The sequence below is a fragment of the Camarhynchus parvulus genome, chromosome 5 (assembly GCF_901933205.1).
Source record: "Camarhynchus parvulus chromosome 5, STF_HiC, whole genome shotgun sequence".
Lineage (NCBI taxonomy): Eukaryota > Metazoa > Chordata > Aves > Passeriformes > Thraupidae > Camarhynchus > Camarhynchus parvulus.
In genome coordinates, this window is record NC_044575.1 from 58,389,920 (window position 1) to 58,411,680 (window position 21,761).

Sequence of the window (21,761 nt, forward strand, 5' to 3'; positions counted from 1 at the left end):
GTCCTTTCAGACGTGGTTGGGCTCCTCAGGAGGTGGCACAATGCGGGTGTTCAGGTGTGGACACAAACCTTGTGGGCTCCTCGGTTCAGGAGAGACGTGGAGCTCCTGCAGCAGGTGCGGGGGAGGACAACAGCGACAGGAGAATCTCCCTGCCCAGGAAAGGCTGAGGGAGCTGGGGCTGGACCTCTCCAGAGGGGACATGATCCTCCTCTGTCCCTGTCTGCATAAAGGGCTCAAAGACAGAGAGGCTCTGCTCCAGGGGCCCAGCAGTGGCACCAGAGCAACGAGCAGGAGCTGATGCCCACAAATTCCACCTGAACGTGAGGAAGAACTTCTCTGTGCAGTGACTGAGCCCTGAACAGACACCAGAGAGAGTGTGGAGCCTCCCTCACTGGGGACATTCCAGAGCTGTCTGGGCACAATCCTGTGCTCTGGGACGTCTTTGCCGCAGCAGGGAGATGGAACCAGCTGAGCCACTGTGTCCCTTCCAGCTCTCTCCGTTCTGAGATTCTGCGCGTGGTGGGAGAGCTCATCACTGTCCCTGAGTCCCGGTGGCAGTGAGGGCTTTGCAGACCCAAACCGAAGCCAAGTAACCTGCGGACACAGATGTTCCTCAGGCACAGGCGAACCCCGCCGCCATCTTAGCGCCCCCCGCCCTGCGGGACACCAAGGGCAAGCCGCGCCCCCGCGCCCTCAGCGGCTTCACATACCTCACTCCACCAGCCAATGAGCGGCAAGTATGGGCGGGGAATTTCCTCGAGCAACCAATAGAAATTAAGAGTGGCCAGGGGACAACCAATAAGCATCCCGCTCTGGGGTTCCAGCGCTGTCCATCACCTTCCGCACTGAAGCCAATGAGAGCCGGGCATCCGCGCTGGCCAATGAGCGTTGGCGGGTGAGATTTGAAAGCGAGGCGGGGCGGCGCGCGGAGGGGGCTGCGCGGCGTCGCGGGCCCGGGGCAGGTAATGGCGGGCCCGGGGGGGATCGGGGGTCCCGCGGCGGGGTTTGAGAGCCCGGAGGGGCTTTGAGGGGTTGGAGGCACCATGACTCCCCGGCAGTGTGCTCCGTAAGGGCTCCCGGCGTGGGGGTCTCGCCTGGCGGTGGGCTGGCAGCGATGCTTCTTCGCTGAGTTGCGGTGGGAGCAGCCGGAGGCGCTGGCGGGGATGGGGCCGAGGGGACGATCCTGGGCTGGTCCCGCACGGCCGGGTCCGGGCCGGGCCCCGCAGCCCGCCCCGACCCCCGGGGCCCGGCTCGGAACCGTTGAGTTCAGGTTTTACTCAGACTCTACCCGCTTGTATTTGTTTTGGTTCAGAGCAAATTTGGGAGAGGATTTTTAAAGGGTTTTTTGTAGGAGAACAGGTTCAATCGGCCCCTCCCCTTAACCGGTCCGGGAGAAACTACTTTTTTGGAGAAAAGTGGAAAAAACCTGTTTATTAAACAATAAACCTTAAACAATATTAAACAATAAAACTCTTTGCTGCTCTAAAAGAGATGACAAAGTGAGAAAAGTCCCCTGCCCGGGTTGCAGCTGAGCTCACTCAGTCTTTGATCAGTCTGTTCAGTGCTGGGAATGTCGCAGGCCAGGCCCGGCCCGGCCCGGTGGCCGCCGGTGCAGCTGCCGGTGCTCCCCTGGGTGCTCAGTCCAGAGCAGGTTTCAAGAGGTCTAAAGAAAAAGGGAAAAAACTACAGTCCAGGGAACTTCTTTGCCTCAGCCAGCTAAACTAGCTAAAAGCAAAGGAGAGCTCTGTCCTGCTGTCTGTCTGTCTGTCTGCAGACAGCACAGTCAGAAGCAGGAATGCGAAGGAGTGAGTGCAGTGTGTGAAAACAAACTGCGCGCTTCTTCTCTCCCCCCTTCACTCTCCGGAACAAGTCTTAAAGGTACAAAACTTATTATTTAGCATAAAACAGAACGAGACGATTGGAGATAAAAGCATCATATAGTCAACCCAGGACACCCCTTTAAAAGTAGCGCTACTTGCTCTTCCTGCTCCGTTTTCTCACTGTTCAGCCTAAAATGTTTTCATGTTCATGTTGCTCTTTGGTTCTTGCTGTTGGTCAAAAGCGTCTCTTTTCCTTTGTTGTTATTTATCAAAATAAATTAGCAGTTTTAATTTTTGGTAGTATGCGTTAGCCAGTCACAAATCCTTTGTCACAAGGATTCTGTTCACAATCCTTTGTCACAAGGAGTCACAAGCCCTCTGTTCCTTTCTTGCTAATGGTTGTGTCCTGCTGTATTTTCTCACTGTTCTGCTTAAAAGAGCCCCTAAATGTTTTCATGCTCATGTTGCTCTTTGGTTCTTGTTGTTGGTCAAAAGTGTCTCTTTTCCTTCGCTGCTATTTATCAAAATTAATGATCAGCTTTAATTTTTGGTACTGTACATTAGCCAGTCACAAATCCTTTGTGTAAGCCCTCTGTCCTTTTCTTGCTAATAGTCTTTACTTGAGTTTATGTCAATTTAAAAATAATTTCATCTTCTAGGCTCCTGTTTGGGCAAGATACTCCACGGGAACAGTAACCTGGGAAGAAGAGGAGGCAGGTATTTTTGTTTTGGGCACATCTTTGGGATATTGAGTATGACATCCATTTTTAATGAGCCCACAGAAATCACTGGTAACCTTGCTGTTCTTAAAGGGTAAATTTAGGAACTTTGTCCTGAAAAAGGATGAGTGTAGAGACTAAATTGCAGCTTTGAGGAATATTTATCATCCACTGGGTTCAAAAACCTGCTGCTTCTAGGACACAGATAGTAGAGATGTATTCCCACTGTTTTCTTCATGGCTTTCTGTAATGCCATGTAATTACTAACAATTCTGTAATGAGTAACTCTGTAATTACTAGCAGGATCAGTTCAAATGTGATTATTGGAGATGCTCATTAATTAACCTCCCTTAATCACGTAAATGTAAAGCAGGGCAAATATGACCTATGAACTGCAGTGGAGTTTTTTGCACTCATCATTAACTGGCATTTTTAATCAATTTCTGAAAGCTGGAATGCAAGATGCAGGGTGAAGCCCAAGATATTCACAATTCAGGTGGTGCTGGTGTGGAGCAGCTCTTCCAGGATTGTGTGGAGGAGATCCAGTCCCTGATTTAAGTTTTGATTTTTTTTATTCCCCTTTGCTTTTAAACTTCCACGGAATGTTTTTCTCTCCTGAAAAAAAGGAGCACAATGCACTGATTTTGGTTTCTGTCCAAGCAATTTTTGGTTTCTGTTCTAAGCAATTCCAGGAGGTTGTGCAGGTGCTGTTGGTGCTGTGCAAGTTCTTCCCTCTGTGAACACTTCCATGGAGTGGGGAACAGGGAGCTGCCACTGATGGCATCTGAACAGCCTTGGGCTGTATTCCTTCTTCCAACAGCCCAGCTTCTCTCCTTGACTGCTTTTCCCATAAACAAATCCACTTTATTTCTGCATTATTTCTATTTTGCTGCTTTTTTTCTTCTAACATTTGGGTTTTCCAGCTGGGCTGCTGGTGGAGTTTTTGGCTTTTGGTGGCACACAGATGGGAAGGGGATGGATTTTAAGAAATCCTGTATAACCATTGTCAGGTCTGTTCAGTTCACTTCACTGAGGTTCCTTCAGTTTGACCAGAGCATGCTGTCCTGAAATGGAGAGCCTCAGTAAATGATTCAATTACCAATGAATTAATAACTGTTGGGTGTTTAATTTAGCTCTGTCACCCTCCTTACTGAAAAGTGGTGGAAGATGAGATGTGTGATGGCTGAGGTGGAAAACCCTTGACAAGCCAGCTTTCAGTGGGGATGCAGGGGATAACAGAATCCCAGAATGGTTTGGGTAGGAAGGGACATTAAAGCCCATCTTGTTCCCATCCCCTGCCAGGAGGAGGGACACCTCCCACTAGCCCAGAAACTCCAAACCCCATCCCCCCTGTCCTTAAACACTTCCAGGGATGGGGCAGCTACAGCAGCATCTCTGGGCACCCTGTGCCAGGGCCTCACCACCCTCACAGAGAAGAATTTCTTCCCAATATCCCATCTAACCCTGCCCTTTGTCTGCTTACATCCATTCCCCTTGTCCTGTCATTCCAGGCCCTCTGCACCTCTCCTGGAGCCCCTTTAGGTACTGTTAGCACAGCAAGTGCAAACCAGCTGACAATTGGCTTAAGGCTTCCTCAAGTTCAAAAAGATGGGAAATATTCTGCTTGAAATAACCACTCTTTATTGCAGTTGCATCCTGGAAACATCCTGGTTCTGATGGTAAAATTCCTTGCTATCAGATAAGTCTAATCTAAATGGAATGTTGCTTCCAAGTATTGTCCTACAGCCCTGTCATTTACTTGCTCATCTCCTTAATGTGGAAAACAGCTGAGGAGAAATCAGCCCAGCCAATCCCAGGCATGGGGGCAGTGTCCCCTCCTAATTCTGTGCCAGACTTGGTGACACTCAACACCCAAACTGGTCCCTGGAATGAATAAAAATAATGAGAAATTGCTGGAAGAGTCGTTACTGAAATTGTCATTTGAGTTTTCTCTGGTCACATACAGAAATAAAGAATTAGGGCTTTGTTCATAACATTAACAAACTTTAACAAAACTGGAAAACAAATCCTGACAGTGTTTTCCTAATCCCTGTGCTTGTTGTCTAAGGTCATCAGGATGGCTGCTACTTCCCAGTTTGCCTGTAGATACAAGAAGGATTTGAGTACAGAAGCCCTCAGGACCAAGGTTGCCCGCAGGAAATCCATCCTTCAGAAGGAGAACAGGCACAAGCTCTTCGAAAAGGGCCGGCAGCTGGGGCTGGCAGATGTCAATGTTCAGCTCTCCAAGGACAGGGGAATTTCTGAGCTCAAGGAAACCAGGGACTTGTGCTCTCAAGAGAACAGTAATGGGAAACAGAGTAAGTAAAGAATTGCTATAGACCTTTTTTTTTAAGTGTTAAAAATTGTAAGTAGGTTTAGTAGCATTATCACAGAAATCTAATAGCAGTCAACATTTTAATTTGACAAAAAAGTTGAAGATTTAAAACCCTATCAGCTTTTCCAAGTGTTAAAATCAAGACAATAGCATTTTAATACAGCTGTACCTTCCTCACTGCTCCAGTGGTGTGAATGAAGCTTTACTCTGGTTTGTCTGCAGCAGCTAAAGGAAGAATGCATTTTGTTATTAATATTCAATAGAAGTGCCTTTATGATTGCTTTGTCCTTCAAGACGTGAATAACTCCAATCTAAAATACCATCTAATACACATCTGTTATGTAATTAAACTGTGCTTAGCAATGAGCAATTTTATATATAAAATTATTAATGGATAAATGCATTATATAATTGTATTTTGAAAATAGCTAGTTTTTGACAACTTATTTTCCTCTCAGAAAATAGAGCCTGCATATATGCTGAATTCTGCCTCCTGGCTTTCCTGACTGCTTGTGGTCTAAGAAATTAATATTTAAAAATGTTAACAAGTTTTTAAAAATACTTACACCTTTAGTATTTTGATAGCAGAAGATTATTGGAGGATAGTAATTTTTTGAAGACTGTTGACGTATAATCTTAATTCCAACTGATTATTGGAGTGAAGATTATTGTATGTAATAGTATCAAATCTAATAAATTTGTCTTTATTATCTTTAATAAATTTCAACTTTAAGTGGATATTAATTTTCAGGTAGACATAATTCAAATTTGGCACCATCTTAAGGTTTTATTCTTTCATATAACTTCTGTCTCATTTATTCTCAGCCTGAGTCAGACTTTGGTATCTAAAGCTGAATTTTCAATGACATTGCAAGTGTTTGAATAGAGAAACTGGTACAAATGAAGCAAATAAGAAGATGTTAATTTTTCTACCAGTGACCTTGCAAGCCTGTGAAATGGGAATGAGTTTCTAGTAATCCTCAGGTGGATATTTGGAGAATTCTATTTGTAAGCTGAAGTTTACCATTGAATTCCCTTTTAATGGGAAGGGTTAAAACAATTTAGAGATTCCAGTCAGTTCCTCTTCTACCTTGGCAAAGTTTCTTGGAAATTTCTGACTTCTTGTTGGCTCAAAAACCATCTTTATGATTTTCTAACCCACCTTTCTTGCATGTCTGCTGCAGAGGCAGCCCCAAGTGCAGCCACCAAGAGGATGAACGAGCGCAGGGAGATGCTGCAGCGCTACAAGGAGGCGAAGGAGCTTCGCAAACTGCAGGAGCAGAGGGAGAAAGCCAAGAAAGGAGTGTTCAAGGTTGGGCTCTACAGACCAGCTGCACCTGGGTTCCTTGCTGCTGAGGAACCTGCAGTGGCAAAGCCAAGAGAGAAGGTAACAATGAGAATATTTCATATCTAAATTAATTGCATCTGTGTACTCTGTTTAAATTGATGTTTGTGTACAAGATGTGTGTGTTATTTCAAATAAACTGCTTGTTTTGCAAATGCTTTATTGATGTTATGATAAGGGAGTAATTTGACTCATTCTCTTTTCTAAACAAAGCTGGAAATAGTACTAATGATACGTGGATTTTTGTATTTGTGACTGTGTTCAGTTCAAAAATTGGAATGATTCATCCACAAATGAAAGAGCTGTGTTATTTTAGAACCAGTAACTTGTTCATATTTAGTCAACTCAGCTTTGAAAGCTTTCACACCTGATCCATTTTGCACAGACATGTTGTTTTTCACATTTATACTTCTTGCTCAGTCTCAGTGACAAAGGGAAAAAGGAGTTTATTAACTCTCATTTCCCTGGGGATGTTTCCAGGCAGCTCCTGCTTTCTCTGGAAGGATTACTCGGTCAAAAGCCAAAATGCAAGAAGGAAAAACCATGATACCAACTGCACCTACGTCCTCTACGGTTTGTTTTATACATATATATATATATAACTTCAGTGAATAAATTTAGAGAAAGGGATGAAATTTCAGACTCAGGGTAGTATCTTTACAAGTTTGATTAGATCAGTACAAGCAGAAAAGAGCCCAGGTTTTCTGGATCTGTTTGTCAATCAAGTTTTTCAAGCTATTTAAACTGTTGCTTAAATATTTTTCTTCACTCTTTTTCTGACAGTTTATTAACTAGTTGGATAATGCATAATAACATATCCCTAAACCAATCTATTTTAAGTTATCCTTAATGTCTCTCTACTTTTTAAAGTCCCCTGTGCCAAAATATTTGACTTTTTTCTTTACTGTAATCTAGGGTAGATAGTTGAGGAAAGAAATTGGGCTGCTGATTTTCTGGAAATCTGATACTTCACAAAAAAACTGTTTTTTTTCTCCTAGGTCAGTGCCCACGGGCAGAGTGTACACTCTACACAGGCAGGACATAAACAGATGAGTACAGCCAAAGTGGCTGAAAAAGAGAAAGGTATGGAAATACAGCTGAACCTGAAAGTTGGGTATTTTTGGGGGGGAAAGATCCACAGCACATTTTTGACTGTAGGAAGGAAGGAGGAGGTTTTCAAGATGGCCATTCCTACCAAGGGCAGCAGCTGGCAGATTATCAAGTATGTGGCTCCAGGGCTCACATGAGCGTGTTGCCTCCATAGGCTGGGGGAAATGGAATGCAGGGTCCTGACAGTCCTGGTTACTGATTATTCCCCCTGGGAGAGGGAAAAGAAACAGGTCAGTAGGCAAATTACACAACTGCCAGATGCCTCAGCTCTTGGAGCTGTGCAGAGGTTTCTGTTTGCCTCAGGAAGAATAGCACAGGTAGTGACTGCTGTTAGAAAAGAGCAAATGCCTTCTGTGTCTGTCCCTCTGTGCCACAATTACAGATATTTCTTAAGAAAACAGCAATTAAAAATAAACAACCTGTGCCACCTTTAAGGGAGTGGAATGCCTTGGATCAGAAACTCTTCTTCATAGCTCAGTGAGATCCTTAAGTAGATACAACCAAGTCATGTGGAATGTTGATGTTAATGGAAGATATTCAGTAATTCAGAGTGAAATGACTTTCACATCATTAATATAATCAAGTCAGCTAGCTACAGACCTTTATTTAATTTCAGTAGTGCCCTTGGTGAATACTGAAAAGATGTATTGTTAGTATTTGATATAACAATTAAAATGTTTAATTTTTGCAAAATGGTCATCCATTGATTATTTCCTTCTAAAACTGATTGTTTCTTTTGTACTGAATCAAGGATATGCATTATATGTACTTAAACTTCCCTACCTATGGCAGGGAGGTTGGAATGAGGTGATCCTTAGGGTCCCTTCCAACCCAAACCACTCTGTGGTTCTTTGAAACACCAATATATAAATGTTTGGGAAGTGAATGTTTGATAAATCCAATGTTGTAGTTATTTACCCAGTGAATTTTTTTCACAGCTTTTCATTCTAGCTTGTACAGAATCACAGCTTGACAATAAAGACAGGAATAGCATTAACAATAACCAAGTAGGGATTTCAGACAGGCAGGGAATGGAATAAAGAGCTCCCATGAAATTTGTCTGTGCAGGGAAGTGCTGTCATTTTAAAAGCCTGTTAGAAACAGTGCTAAAATACAAAGATGAAAATGATGAAGATGGGTGATACAGTGCATGAACTTGTCATGTTTTATAAAATATTTCAGAGCAAATTAAGTCTTAAGAGTACTTCGTTAGATTGCATTAAATTCTGACCTTGGAAATCTTTCATATAATGGCCAGGGCATCACTTTGTTACACCAATGGTTTGCTTTAGCTTCCAGCTGTGCAAATAACCATGGCAAAGATATTAATATAAAAAACTTCATCTGTAAAACAGGGAGGGCCTTGACTCTGCTTACAGGGAGCAGTGGGGAGCATTCCTTATTAATGTTATCATAAGGGAGTAATTATTAATGTTATGATAAAGGAGTTTGTGCATGGCATCAAACACACTGATGGACCTGTGCAGTAAAAGCACCTCCAGTCAGGATCCCTCAGTGCATTGCCTGGATGCCAGGGCCAAGCTGTGCCCTGAACTGAACCAGCCCTGTTCATTCTGGCAAACCCATGCAACTGATAACTGCTGGTGCATTTCTCTGATTTCTACAAAATGGAAGCTTTCAGTTATTTACTTGAGTGCAGCTCTTTATTAAACTTGGAATCTCTGGGATTAATCTCTCTTGCAGTGTTGCAGACTGCAGCCCAACCAGCCCCAAGTGTGAGAGTCACCAGAGCAGCTGCCTCTGCAGCCAGGCAGGTGCTGAAACCAACTGCTGCTGCTGCTGGTAAGTGAGGCAGAGGTGTGTAGCTCAGCTGTACCTTAGACTGCATTTAAATCATGCCAAATTATCATCTAAGAAAAGGCCTAAGTGCTGGATCACCCAGACTCTTGTCTGGAGCTCTAGTGCAGTATCTACATCAACATTTTAAAACCAACACTTCCCACAAAAGCCATCAGTGTGTAGCACCCATGTCCACATGGTAGTTACAAACTCAAAGAACAAAGCCAGCGCTGGTAGAGATTGGCACTTTGGCTGTTTATGGCCATAAAATTATGAAATGTGTGAGCAGGAACATCTCTGGAAGAGATGAGAGCCTTTGTTCTTCATGTGAGGAATTCTCTTTGTCTGGGTTTGCCTGTTTACTGGAATTCAGCCCACCAACAGAATTCTTATGCCATATAGAAGTTAAAAACCTAAGCTCAAATTGGCTTGACTCTCTCTCTCCAACCTTTTAGGAAATAAGGTGACTTTTATTTTTACTATGTGGCAAGATCTAAAGATTGATGGCTTCATGAATCTGTTTTCTTGGTCATACATCTGTTACTAGTCTGTTAAATCCTAGGCCAGGCTTTCTTTTGAATGAACTTTTGCAATGCTATTTCTTCCCTATAATCACCTCCCACCCAAGAAATAAAGCAGTCTATCCCTATCTTTAGCAACTGGATTTTTATGGCAGTGTTGTGGTGAAAGATTACATGAATCAGCTGCCTTTTTGACCTCTGGGAGTGTCTCTCTTTTGGTAGGTAACCAGTCACAGAGAAAGGCAGCAAACACAGTGGGAAAGCAGAAGAAAGCTGTCAAACCTGAACCCATAAAGGTAGGTCATGTAATAGTTGAAATAGAAAAGCAGTAAAACTCATTTGAGAGGCAATAACTGTGTCATTGTAGCTGAAGTGCCCAAGCATGAAAGTAGTAATTTCAGTAATAAGCTAGAATTTAGGGAAGGACTTGTATGTATTTATCCTGCCATATTTTAAAAATTAAGATCAAATTTAGTGCTCCTATAGGATCACAGAATACTGTGACTTGGAGGAGACCCACAAGGATCATCCCAGTCCAACTCCTGGCCTTTCACAGGACAACCCCAAGAACCCCACCATGGATATGGACATGGCTGATGAATGATCTGATTACTAATCAGGATCTGGACAATGATTTAAAATAGACAAGAAGTTCTTGCATGGTATATCTGATGTTTTCATGAGTCAAAAAAAAAAATTGCTTTGCTGGTTTAATCTAGCAGCTGTAAATTTTAAAGTGTATTCTGAATGGATCCTTTTCCTGCTCAGGTAGCAATATGAGACTCTATTTTAAAATGTGTTTATTTCTTAGCTTCTATAGTTTTTTAATAAAAGCCTAAATTTTAGGTTTTGAACCACCAAAAAATAAAGCTGGAAATGTTGTTCTCTGTAAAGTAGAACACTATTCTCTGCATGATTTACAGCTGAAGGCATTCATTGTGGTTCTTGGTGTCATCACTTCCATAAATTTTTATGTATTTCTGTGCAAGAGCTATGCATTATTTTTTTCCTTCTTTTGCTCCACTCTTCCCTCTCACACCTCCCATCTCCACCTTGTTCCTGTAACTGGAGCTGTGCTCTAGAGTGTTTGAGATTGTGCAATCACACCCAAACAGGAGGTGAGAGCACTTTTCTCTCCCTTGGACAAGCACCTCTTCACAGGCAGGAGTCCCTGCCAGTTGCTAACCACAGGCAGCTCATTTGGAAAGGCTGGCTAAAAGCAAAATTCAAGGTTTACATTCCTAGCAGAGGTGACTGAAGTATAAGAAGATTTTCAGTGGGTTGAAGATGCATATTTTCTTGAAAAACACCCAAAGGTTTTCTGGCTGGGTTGAGCTAACAATCTCAATTAGGTATCTCAGAAATGTGTTCTGTGTGACTATCTGGTCACTCATCTCATAAGAATGTGAATTATTGTTTAATTTTTTTCTCCTCTTTTAATGACATTCTGTGGTGCTAACTGCACTTGTCTTGGGTTGCATTCCTCAGCTATCAGCCTATTCCAGCTTGTTTTTCAGTCTTTGGATTGGAGTATGTGCATAAACTATGATTATTAAACAGTCCTAGTTTGGATTTGGAGCCAGTAATTATGCTCTTGAGGATTTTGTCACCTTAAAGCTTTTATTTCTAGCAGTGAGAGCAAGCATTTGTCAATTTTAATTATTGTTTTGGTTGGTAAGGTGTTCTGCTTTAGCCCCTGGAGTGAATTGTTGCATTCTTTGTAGTGAAGTGTTACTTCTGTCTCTAGAATTATTTGCAGGTGTCAAAAATGGTTGGACTTGTTGGTATCTCATCACTTTTGTCCAGGTGTGCTGGTTTAGGAGCTGATTTACCTTAAGCTGTTCCCTTCCTGATGGCTCTCAAATACTCATGTTATAATTCAGCCCATGCCTATTGCAAACACATGATTTGATGATTTGATTTGTCTATCTATGCTGTTACAGATAATTTCTTCTAAACATGAAGTTGAGACAAATGCTGGAGTGGAACCAGAGCTGAAAAGTTCTGCAGCTGAATCCAAACACTCAATGCCAGTAGAACTTCAGCAAGAACAAACTTCAGTGGAAAACAACAATTTTTCTCCAAGGAGACCCAGAACACGCTCCTTTGCACCTCAAAACTTTGTGTTTCAGCCCCTGAGTGGATTGGCAACCTACACTGTGACACCCATGTCTCCTTCAAGGGCAAATGCTTTTTTGACACCCAGTGCTGTCTGGAATTTTTCAAAATCTCCAATGTAAGAGTCTTCTTTCTAATGGGGCCTAAAATGCAAGTGAACCTCTGTGGGGTTGCAAAAAATAATTTTTCTATAGAAAGATTCAATTTGTAACAAAGTGCTGTGGTGTTGTAACACCTGATTTTTATGGTTTCTATCATTGCTTAAAAATGGACTTAACACAACAGCAGTAATTGATGAATTTATATGGATATAATAATAGATATGAATATAATCCATATAATATAACAGATATGGATATAATTCATTATTCTGTGCGTGCTTGAGGAGCAGCTGTCAAAGGCTGCCTTGTATCTATCTGCACTGATTTATTTATTTAGTGTTCTGTGAAGGTTTGCCTTCTAAACTATGCATTTCTGTGAAATTGGCCCATATTTGATGTCACTTTCTCAATGTGTCTTAACTAAATGTACTTTTGTTTGTTTCCAGCAAAATATTTGAAAAATCCAATGAAACTAAAGCACAAAAGCCTAATTTAAAAAGTCAACCTTCACCTTCTGTTAAAGGCATTCAAGAACAGCAAATGAGCACAAGTTTGAAAGGAGGAGGTAGGAAGTTCACATTTAGTTTATGCTGATGCTTTTCATTATCACCAGATTCTGAACAAATTCCTTTCATACTTTTCAGCAGGTGAACCAGATGAGAGAACTTCCACTCAGAGATCAAACAAAACAACTCCTGTCTCAACAGCACTTGCAGTGAAGTCAGATGATACAAGAGAGCAAGGGCATGATGTGCCCTATTTCAGGTTTGGCTTCACTTGTTTCACTTCCCTGATGTCCATTTGAAGATTCTTAATAAGAAAAATGAGACTTCTTCTAAAGATCAGCTTAATTTAATGGTGTCAACTGTGACCTGAGCAGGCAGCCATTCCTGCTTTCCTTTTTATACCTTAAGGTACAAAAGGTACCTTTTGTACCTGTTTTCCTTGCACCTAAGTGCAAGGAAAGTAAAATTCTGGAGACTAACACCTTGTCCTAAGGATCATGAACTTGAAAGCAGTAGAAAAGAAATTGCACCTCAGCCACTCAGCAAAATAAAACAATCTAATCTTCAGCTCAGAGGCTGTGGATTCTCTGAGAGCAAAAGGATAGTAACCATTAACAGCCACCACAAGTCAGGAAATGCTCCAAATCCTTATTTTTTCTCTATTGTATTTTCAGAAACATTCTTCGGACTGAGACTGAGAGGCTGCTGTCTCAGTGCCTGCAGTGGGAAGGAAACCTTGAGCTGGACATTCCAGAGGATGGTAAGAGTGAGCTGCAATAGGCACCAGAAGGGTTCTGGGAGCTGAATGGGACAGAGAGAAGGATATGTATGTGTTGTTTGCAAAATAGCAAAAAAAAAAAATCTGCAAAGCTGTACTAGAGAAAGTTTAGAGTTGGATCTGCCCCAAGATACAAAGTCTCCTAGTCCTAAAATTTGTGTGGCATTTGCAGTGATGGTGATTGATAAAGTGAACAAAGTGCTCATCAAAATAGTTGTTGTATTGCCTGTCAGTATTTAAATGTAGGAACTTTAACCAAGCTGATTTTAAAAAATAAGATTATTTTTTAATGTGGAATAAGTGCCCTTATCTGGGAAAATACAGACGACTCCAGCAATGCTTATCTTTAAGACTTGAGAGAGATAATTTTTTTTGAAAGAAGCAACTTCAGAGCATTTCAGTGGACAGGAAAGCTCCATCTGAATTGAATTGCAGGTTTGCAATAGGTGGGACAACAAATTCCAGACTCCTCAAACACTTATTTATCCAAGATATCCTGTATTTTTCTTCTTCTTGCTACCAGCTAAAGACCTGATTCGCACCACAGTTGGTCAGACAAGGCTGCTCATAGGAGAAAGGTTCAAACAGTTTGAAGGACTGGTTGATAATTGTGAATTTAAACGAGGTGAAAAAGAAACAACATGTACAGACCTGGATGGATTTTGGGATATGGTTAATTTTCAGGTATGTACTTGCATGTTAACTTAGTAGGATAAAACTGATGGAGTTATTTATGAACCAAGTATTGATTTTTTTTGTTATATTTTTTATCTTTAATGTAAAAAATGCAGGTTCTTGTTTTAACACATTGTGACAGTGAATTGTTGCAGTTGAGATACTATGAGTTATAATTCATGGACCAGTTCTTCTGTTGTGTGTTCTTGTGGCCTGTGTGCCTTGTCTGTCTCTGGAATAATTATGTTTGGCCAAATTTTATTCTCTTTTGGAGTGAGGATACAGTCACAATGTCTACCTCCCAGTTTTTGGAAAATTCCTGAAGCTCACCTGAAAAGTAGGGGTTCCATGCTTCAGTATGAGAATAATGCAGAAATTACAATAACTCTATTTAGGCCTGAGCTTAGGAGGTAGAAAACCTTCATCTCTTTTCCTCTGTTGATGCTTTCTTTAGTCAGAATGAAATATAATCTGAATTATCAAGAGAGCACTCAGCAAAGGAGTTTGAAAGTAATTAAATTAAATGCAGAGATGGATTTGTTATGGTCCTAGTCACAGGTTTTGACTTCTTTGCAGAAACTATAAAAGTTTGATCTCCTTCTTCAGAAGTATTTGAGAGATGTTTCCTGCAGGATGGAAAACTGTGCTTGTTTGAATAGTGGTTATTTTACAGTGTATTCTTTTGCTTTCCTTAAATGTGACCAACAGATTGAAGATGTGAATAAAAAATTTGATAATCTGGTGAAGCTTCAAGACAATGAGTGGCAGCCACTTGATGTCCCAAGCAAAGCAGTTGTCAAGGTATGAATAGCCCCTAGAGCACATCTTGCATGGCTTCTTTAGATATATTGAATATTAAGTGAAATTCCTCTCAGGGTGCACCCTTCTCCCTCACCTCTCTTGTAATTTTTGGTGGGTTTAGTCCCAGTTGCCTCTTTTGGCTGCTAAGATTAGAACTAAGAATTAACAATGTAATTTTTGGAGTCATTGGATTCTATGCTAGTAAGACAAATCTCTTAAATTTAGGATCTAAACTTACTCTTCAGATGTAAAACAATTTATCTGGGCTACTGACTTACTTGGGAAGTAAACCACCCAGGAATTTGGGAGTGAGTGCCAGTTTTGAGCAGGGGGTGCTCAGTTGTAATGGTGTCCCATTAAGCCAACACCCTGGGTGGCTTTAAACTGCTGCTTCTCTAAGCACAAATGGATCTGACACTCTCCAAAATAAGTTAGTGCTTATTGCAAAATAAGCTGCAATGTGAGTTGGTTTATCTACTCTTTGGTTTGAAATATAGAATTGCTTCTGAATATCAAGTTGTATTTGCATTGCCTAAACTCCAAGTTCCTTGAGACTGCTTAACTAATTATAAAATTGAGATGAAGGTGGGTAAGAAACTCCAGGCAAGGGAAAACAGAGGGAATGTGGTCTGTGGGAGCTGCCCATAAATGCCAGAACTCCTCAGGTGGTACAAAACAAAACTTCCCTTGGAAAACTGAATGCCAAGAGAGGCTTCACTGACTGCCTGGAGTCTGTCCTGTGGTTACACTGTGTCCCTGCCACTAGGAGTCCCTGCATCCCAGTGCTTCCAAAATCTTACTGAATTTATCAGGAAAAAAGTTATATTGAGGAATTTTGAACTGCAGATTCGTGTGAAAAAAATTATTGATGTTGTCATCACAGAGTTACCTTAACAGTTGGATGGCAGCCCAAGAAGTGCTGGGATGGGCAGAGGCCTTGATGCATAAAGTTGTAGAATTGTTGAGGTTGGAAAAGTCACCAAAATCAACCATTCCTCCAGCACTGGTAATGCCACCACCACTGTCCCCAAGTGCCACATGTCATGGCTTTTAAATCCCTCCAGGGATGGGGACTCCACCCCTCCCTGGGCAGCTGTGCCAGGGCTGGACAACCCTTTCAGTGAAAATATTTTTCCTGACATCCAATCCAAACCTCCTCTGGTACAAATTAATCCAGTTCCTCTGCTCCTGTCCCTGTTCCCTGGGAGCAGAGCCTGAATCCCCCCTGGCTGTCCCCTCCTGGCAGGAGCTGTGCAGAGCCACAAAGTCCCTCCTGAGGCTCCTTTTGCTCCTTGCTGTGTCTGTGGCAGCAGCACCTGTGCAGAGATTCATGTGCAATTGCTCCTGTGCAGGATTTGCAGGTGTGACCCAGGTTTCTTTCATTGCAGAAAAAGGCAGTGCCAGGTGCAGTGCCCAAGGCCAAGCTGGAAGCTGCTGCCAGAGCTGCTGCCCGGAGCCGCCTGGCCTCTGTCAAAGCAGCCATGAGGGACAGAAAGAAGCAGGGGGGAGATGCTGAGGGTACCCAGCAGGAGAGGCTGCCAGAAGCAGAAAAAGTGGTTTTTGAAGCAGGATTTTTCAGGATTGAAAGCCCTGTGAAAAACTTTTCAGGTAGGTGAAGGTTAATCGTGATTTCTGTGATCTGAAAGGACCAAAGAGGGTTTAATCCATTTCACTGGGGAGAGGAATTGTGCTGTTTGTTCTGGCTACAACTCCAGGACTGGACACACTGTTTCACCCAGTGACTGATTACATCAGGGCTCCAAAGTAAACTGAGGTACATGAATGTGCTGATTTGAGTGGTTATGGCAGCATGAAATCCCTGCTTAGACAGAGGTGAAATAGCTGGTTCATGTTTTCCCAGCATAAATTTAATAATGAAATTCTAATCTGAGCATGCCCAGATTCAGCTGATGAGCCTCTTCATCAAAGTCAATGCCAGCTCACATCCTCTAATTGCAGGACAGGAATTGGGATTTTTTTTTTAATTAAATCTCTTGCAGTGCTGTCTTCAAAGCTGCAAATAAACTTCACTCATAATCTGTGCTCATGGTTAACAAGATTGTAACATAATCCAGTTTGCTATAAAAGCTCTTTAATAGTTCAGGTTTTTTAACAGGTGCTCAAAATACAATTTCATTTTCAGCATCTTATCGTATTGACATCTATATGCAGCCAGTATTTCCAGTACTTCTGCTTCTCTCACATTTCTAGTTCATAATTTGATTTTAAATTTCCTTTTTTTGGGTGCAGATCTCTCTTCTCATGACAAAACTAAAAATTTTTTTCATGTGCCTCTTGTAAGTAGGGGGGAACTTCTGAAAAGCTTTGAGCAACACTGGGTTTAAGCCAACTCCAGCAGAGAATCTGTTCTAAGCATCAGTTCTGAATCTGTGTCTTTTAAACTCTATTAAAATGGCCTAATTTGAAAGATGCAAGTTAATAATTTCAATTTCTCTTTGCAAGTGTATGTAAGATTTCCATCTAATATTTGTATAAGATGATTCAGCAAGCAGAAAACAGTTGTGTCTCTGGTTAGAATCATAATGATCAGTTCATTTCAGTTTCTGGAAACTGGTGTAAGAATGAAATATTTATGAAATATTTATACATTTTCCAGGTTTGCTTCCAAGGACCCCTGGAAAACTGGCAAATCAAAGATCATCCATTAGATCTCTGCTTTCTTCTCCCCTCTGTAACCCTGAGGATGCACCTGCAAAACAAACCCCATCAGCCCTCAAAGGTTTCCACCCAGCCCAGAGTTTGAAAATGGACCAACTTCCCACTGAACAAACTCCCCCATTGGATAAACTCCCTGAAGGCCTTGAACAAAGGTAGGCATGTTAAAGCAGCTTTTAATTGACCTTGTACAAATCATTTTAGAGTTGGAACTGAAAGACATGATGTTAAAACCCATTAAATGTTACCTTTCCATTTGGCAGTGATAAAGTTTGCAAAGTACTTGTGACTTTTCCTTCCCTTAAGCAAATATTCAGAGCTTTGCCCAAATGTGATTTTGCTGCTGGGGTAGAAGTTTGTTTGCCCAGGAAGTTTGAGTTTGATGTAGCTCAGCAGTGCCAACCAAGGCAGCAAAACTGCAGAACAAATTGTAACATTAGTTGGACAAGTCAGAAGGTGATTGATGAAGATGATTGAGAAGAATGAAAATGTTTTGGTTTCCCTTCCAGCATTTCTGTGGTTGCAGAAGAAATGTGTCTGGCTGCTGGCACAGCAGAGGGAAATAAGGTAAGTCATGCATTGTTCATGGATGTGCTATAAATACTCTGATTTTGCTAGCAAAGGAAAAATTCTTTTGATTACCCCAGCCACTTGGACTTCTGATCAAATCCTCACTTAGAAATCTTCTGTATTCCTCAGGGCAGTGCTTTTTTACCTCTGGGTGGACAAAGGTGGGGACTGCTGCAGTTTGGGGACCTTGTCTTGCTCTTCAGAGCTGTGTTTTGGTGGTCCTGGCTGCTCCAGGGGGACACTTGTCACTTGGAGAAACAACGTTCCTAGAAATCCACCACCTCCTGTTTTCTGGTGGGGATTTTTAAAATGCATTTAAAGTATAAGAATGCATTATGTGATATATGTAATACAATAATAATGTAATATAATAATGCATTATGTGCATTATAATGCATTAAATGCATTTATGGACCCTGACTAAAAGCAACAGCACTCAGTCCTCAGAGCATCCTCCACAGCAGAGCATTGGGCTCTTAATCTCCTTAATTAGTTAAAAGAACTAATCCAAGTGTCAGAAATGCATGTCCTGAAATGTCTGAAGACTTTCAGACACATTGCTTGTGTTTGAGTACCTTAAAAGAGCAGAAATGTGGCCTCTAATTCAGGTGATGCTGTGCTGCCAGTGAAAGTCAGTGCTTTGGAGTCAATCATCCTTTAGTAACTTTCATTGGAAATGGAGTCTTTAAATTTTATTTGTTACTGCTTGGATCTGTGCATGACTGCAGCAGTCATTTCCCCTCCCATCCCCCTACATATAATTTTTTTTTTTTAAATCCTGGCTACTAATTTTTTTCTTATGGCTTTTTACTGCATCCTTTCTCTATTAAAATGAGGGTTGGTGATTTCACTCTCTGGGGAAACCTTTCAGTGCTGCTGATGGGTTTTTCTGGAGGAAAAGTCACCAGATAACACTTGAAGTTCAAAACTTTCTTTCCTGTGGAAAAAACTTCCCTTATACTGTCAGAGGGATTTTTAGGCTTTAAAGGGGTTTTGGGATATGAGTCACAGCCTTAACCCTGAGCCTTGGCCTGCCTGTGCCTTGCACAGTGCCTGGAGTTAAATCTCTCCTGAACTGTCCATAAAATCTGTAGGTGAGATGTGTGGACTTGGTCTGACATAACAAGGACATGGCTGGGAACAGAGAAAATCTCTGTTTTTCAGGTCCTGGGGAGATTCTAGCAGTGAATCTAAAGCAGTGAATGGCATGGAAGAGATGGAACTGTCTGCTGCAGAACAGGGACAAGACATCATCATGTGCAGCCCAGAGAAGGAGACAAACTCTGCCCAGTCTGGAGAGCCACAAATCCATCAGCCAGGTGCTTCTCTCAGAGCTGCATGGGTGGCATTGCTGGGGCCTTCTGTTATCCTCAGGATTTGTGATAATCTGAATATTACTCTTTGAAATCAGATTGATTTATGGGTGCTGTTAGAAAAGCCTCCCTTAGCTGGTGTGACTTAAACACAAATTGCACATGAGCAAACAGTGCCCCTGGATTTCTCTGAACAGTTTCTGAGGGATATGTGAAGGAGAAAGCTAATATAAATAAATAAATACAGTTTAGAGTTTGGATTTCTTCTTTTAATAAATACAGAAAACAATACTGTTTTTTCAGCTTTGGCAACATCAGACTAACTTTTTTTTTAATTATGTACTTATTTTTCAGATGTTTCCTGCAGTGATTTGACACTCATTGACAGAAATCCTTTTGATATGGTAAGTTGACCTTCAAGTTTATTTGACTAAGGCAAGCTGCATGTTGCAGGACTGTTCACCTTTGCTGCAGACTCATTTACTGCACAAAGAAAACTAAACTCTTAAAGATGTTATCAAGCCAATTGATGTAGCTTTAAATACAAACCACATTCCAGCGGTCTCCTTGCTGGGCTCACACTGGTATTCCTTACTGCACATGATGAGTGTAGGATGAATCAAGACATTTGTAGCAGGACAATGTCTGATTCTTGTCAGATTGAGCCTTTAAATTGTGTTTCTTACAAATTTCCTTGTAGATATTCACTAACAGCCTTTTATTTTCTTCCTGGAATTTTTTAAGTCTACCCCAAATCTTTTTTTAATCACCTCAGCATTTAGAGCTGGAAGTAACATTCAGCAGGGAAAAGCAGATGTGCAAAAGCTTTCATATTTAATACAATTAGTAGAATTTGGGTGTAGATTTTCTTGTGAAAAATCCTCTTTAAAATATGGATTACTGACTTGAGTAAGGAGTGTCTGTCTTCAGCACAGACCACATGTAATCACTTTTTATTTTATGCCTGGGAAATAAGCTTGTAGAACTACTTTTGGGGAAATCAGAGTCCTTGCAGTGCTCTGTGGTTTAAGTGTTCCTCCAACCCTGACTCCACTCTCTGCTCCTCCCACAGCCAATGCTGGATGCTCAGCTCCCCTTCACTCCAGTCAAGACCAAAGCCCAGAAGTTTGCAGCAGCTGAAGTATTCAGTGACCTCATCGTGTTTTCTCCCGTTGGTCCCTCTGGGGATCAATGAAAAGTGACTTGAAATGCAAAATATGTAAATTCTATGAACAGGAAGCCCACAGAGGGGTGTCTGGAACACAATCTGCTACCCTGGAATGTGTTGAGAGAGGAGGAGTACCCATGGTAGTGGATCTGATAATGGGTTTGTATCATCTCATGGTGCAGCTGTGATGCACCAAGCTCTGCTGCACATCAGTAGTGGGCTGTGTTCTGGTGATCCCTGCTGTATCCTCTGGCTGTAAATTCTCACTGCAACCTGAAGCATTTTTATGTTGGTATCATTTAATGTATTTCCTGTCTCCTCCAGGTTGTAAAACTGTTCACCTTTGAGCTTTTCTACCCTAATCTGACCTCACTGCTTATTGTTATTACAAGGTGCCCACCCCACCAGCTGTGCCTGTGCCCTGTATCTGCTGGGATGGCACCTTCTGGGGTGACACCTAGCCTGTTCCCTCCCCAGAACACTCTGCCATGCTCTGGGGGTACCTGTGCACCCCCAGGCTGCTGTGTTCACACCTGCCTCAGTGCCAGCTCTGGCAGGGCTGGATGCCTGCAGTTCTTTCCTGGGAAACTTTTCCTGGTGTGTAAGAACCACTGGATTTGTAATGTCAGAAACTAACGCAGAACAAGGATTTCTAAGTGAGAGAATACCTTTTCTTGGTGATGTATTGAAATAGGCATTGATATTATTTCCTTTAAGGATGCAGTTTTCTATTCAGTATCTTAATAGACCCATGTTTTCTACTTGTTTTTGTCATGTTTATGCTCAGTCTCTTCTCTCATCTTATTCCTTGTGCATTCCCCATCCAGACTGTAACATATTTGTGCATAAGGAGCATGCCAGTTCTATAGACTGTGGATTTGAGGAGTAGCATTACAGTACCACCACTTGTTATATTTTTAACAAATACCTCACTGGGCTTCTTCTTGTACCAGTGACCTGAGTGTAACACACACATCCTTCCCCCAGCCTTGATCCCAAACCAAGCAGAGATTTCAGTCCCTCAGCAGGAAGTGTTGCTGCCACTGCCAGGGGTGAAGTTTTAACCTGGAAGTTGTGGACTGATTACACTGAATAAAGAGGAAGCTGATGTGTGCTGGAATCCATTTTCTTCGTTTCTAACTCCAGTTCTAGGAATCCTTTTAATCACTTTCCTGCTGAGGAATGGTTTGGGTTGGGAGGGTACTCAAAGCCCATCCAGTTCCAGCCTCTGCCAGGGGCAGGGACATCTTCCACAGACCAGGTTGCTCCAAGCCCCATCCAACCTGATCTGGAACACTTCCAGGGATTCAGGGGCAGCCACAGCTTCTCCATGCTGGTGGTAGCAGTGTGCTGCTCTAGACTGCTGCATCTGCTGTAAGTTTTAAGGACTCTGCTTGTAACTTGG

The 21,761-nt window shown here is 41.9% G+C and overlaps 1 protein-coding gene across 4 annotated transcripts; it reads left to right on the forward strand.

Moving 5' to 3' along the window:
- Positions 1–913: 913 nt before the first annotated feature.
- Positions 914–21,469, forward strand: DLGAP5 (DLG associated protein 5). 4 transcript variants are annotated; one of them, XM_030950428.1, is made up of 20 exons: positions 914–962; positions 2,480–2,537; positions 4,608–4,857; positions 6,059–6,261; positions 6,700–6,792; positions 7,218–7,302; positions 9,034–9,132; positions 9,873–9,946; positions 11,594–11,886; positions 12,316–12,434; positions 12,517–12,634; positions 13,050–13,135; positions 13,677–13,837; positions 14,537–14,629; positions 16,018–16,237; positions 17,247–17,460; positions 17,815–17,886; positions 19,040–19,194; positions 19,543–19,592; positions 20,261–21,469. In XM_030950428.1, exons 3-20 carry the CDS (start codon positions 4,617–4,619, stop codon positions 20,381–20,383), a joined length of 2,499 nt encoding a protein of 832 aa, XP_030806288.1. In that variant the 5' UTR covers positions 914–962; positions 2,480–2,537; positions 4,608–4,616; the 3' UTR covers positions 20,384–21,469. The 4 variants fall into 4 exon arrangements, with proteins under 4 accessions (XP_030806288.1, XP_030806285.1, XP_030806287.1 ...); XM_030950425.1 differs by lacking the exons at positions 19,543–19,592; positions 20,261–21,469 and having other exon boundaries at positions 12,514–12,634; positions 17,815–17,872; positions 19,040–19,188; XM_030950427.1 differs by lacking the exons at positions 19,543–19,592; positions 20,261–21,469 and having other exon boundaries at positions 17,815–17,872; positions 19,040–19,188.
- Positions 21,470–21,761: the final 292 nt, after the last annotated feature.

Excerpts from the sequence above, each read along its gene's own strand:
- DLGAP5 (XM_030950428.1), top strand. The coding sequence starts at position 4,617 with ATGGCTGCTACTTCCCAGTTTGCCTGTAGATACAAGAAGGATTTGAGT. Across the intron at positions 9,947-11,593 it reads TCAAACCTGAACCCATAAAG|ATAATTTCTTCTAAACATGA; the intron begins GTAGGTCATGTA and ends ATGCTGTTACAG. Across the intron at positions 14,630-16,017 it reads CAAGCAAAGCAGTTGTCAAG|AAAAAGGCAGTGCCAGGTGC; the intron begins GTATGAATAGCC and ends CTTTCATTGCAG.